The 1,857-nt window shown below is 42.9% G+C and overlaps 1 protein-coding gene across 1 annotated transcript; it reads right to left on the reverse strand.

Moving 5' to 3' along the window:
- Positions 1–334: 334 nt before the first annotated feature.
- Positions 335–1,480, reverse strand: LOC137988052 (uncharacterized). Its single transcript, XM_068834114.1, has one exon. The coding sequence runs from the start codon at positions 1,478–1,480 to the stop codon at positions 335–337; it is 1,146 nt and encodes a 381-aa protein (XP_068690215.1).
- Positions 1,481–1,857: the final 377 nt, after the last annotated feature.

The raw sequence follows: 1,857 nt of genomic DNA on the forward strand, positions 1-1,857 counted from the left end.
GTGATTTCAATCTTAGATGGTGGGTTAGCCATGTTCAGGCATTGTAACATTCCTTCTGTCACATCTAAGGCTGTATAATACTTGCCCTCGGGTAATACAAACGGTGTGGAGTCACCTCGACGATCCAGCATGATGTGAGAATGTTTGCAGTCATTTGTAATGTCAAACATTGAGAGCGGATACACGATATGATGCAATCCTACTTCCCAATCTTCTTCATCTTTCAGATAGATTTGTCGAGGTAGCGCTACGCGAAAGGAGGACTTGGAATTGTTTAGAAATAAATTACTGCTTGCATTACTGGGAAGTGTCACGTAAAAGTCGCTATCTTGAATCATGTTTGATGTAAAGCGACCAACTGGTTATGCGGAATCCAACTGTCGTATTTCTTTGGCCAACCTTTCCAATGTACCAACACCTCCTTATTCGCTCCTCGTCCCCTGCGTTTTAAAATTGTTTCAATACGAAACAGGTGTTTTTCCGTTTCTATCACTTTCTGTAACTCAAATTCGTAAAAAGTGCCTTGAATCCAATCACCGTCTGCTTCCTTTAGGCGATACACGGGTGGGTCGCGCGGAAGTCTCTGAGCAACAGTGAAAGTTTCCTCCGTCCAGGATGGTAAGTAACCTTTTTCAAAGATGCGTTTATGCTTACTGATCTTGACTTGATCTCCCACTTTGAATTTATACTTTGTCGGCTTTTTGAACAGACTTCTATACAAATTGTTCCAGACATCTGATGCGTTATTCTCGTTGACATCCGCTGGTCTCATTTTGATGCTACGGTGCACGCTTTGATTGTAATTCCCATTGACTAAATCGTCCAGTTGGTCTAAATAATGGTACGAGCTGCTGGTAGTGAACATACGCCACATAAGTTGCTTCAAAGTGCGGTTGAATCTTTCAACCACTTGGGCCTTGGTTTCGTTGTAGGTTACAAAATGATGTACATTCTCCTTTTTGAGAAAGGTTTGAAACGTTTTGTTCTTAAATTCGGCTCCGGCATCTGTTTGCAACTTCTCAGCTTTGCGACCTTCCTGGAAAATGCTTTCAAAGGCCACAACCAACGACGCTCCTGTTTTCGATTTCAAGCGCACCACCCACGCGTATTTGGAAAGGACATCGATACAAGTCAGTAAATACTTGTATCCTTGATTCCACCGACTCAAATGTTGCAAATCAACCAAGTCCGCCTGCCATTGCAAATCTATATCAAACGCAATTACTCGGTTACGACGAAAGTGTTTTCTTGCAGGTTTGTGTAGGGTATAGCCGGGTTGTTGACGGAGCCAATCGAGTACTTGCGTGCGTTTCAAACCATACCGACGCGCCGCACGATACAGTTTGTCGACTCCCCCTAAAGCGGATGGTCGATCCACTTCATAATACAACTTCTGTAATAGTTGGTTCGTCTGATTTAGGGTCCGCGTTTTCTGTTTCTTCTTCTTTTGCATTTTCTTCTTCGTGATTGTCGGTGACATCTTTCAATTCGATGTGAACCTCGCTACCGCAACACGCAACTAAACATCGCATTCTCTGACATATGTCACTTAAAGAAACTGTAGGCGATGAGCTTCCACACACGCGGCTTGCAGCACTACCCATGGTGTTAAACAAATGATTAGATCTTCTTCATTCGCAGACTTTTTGTAACAATTTGCCAAACCATCCACCAGAAAGAAGGATAATGTATCGAGTACGTGACACATAAGACTTTGTGGAATGTATATTGTTCGGTAAATGTAGCGTTGCATTGGTCCATGTAGTAATAAAAACTCAACAAGCGACCGGGGTTCATTGGATGTAACTCCTTTACAAGTTCTAACCATTGCTCGCGAGGTGTGCTGTGAAAGATGTG

The sequence above is a fragment of the Montipora foliosa genome, unplaced genomic scaffold, assembly GCF_036669935.1.
Source record: "Montipora foliosa isolate CH-2021 unplaced genomic scaffold, ASM3666993v2 scaffold_404, whole genome shotgun sequence".
Classification (NCBI taxonomy): Eukaryota; Metazoa; Cnidaria; class Anthozoa; order Scleractinia; family Acroporidae; genus Montipora; species Montipora foliosa.

Coding starts and splice junctions, on each gene's coding strand:
- LOC137988052 (XM_068834114.1), bottom strand. CDS start 1,480: ATGTCACCGACAATCACGAAGAAGAAAATGCAAAAGAAGAAGAAACAG.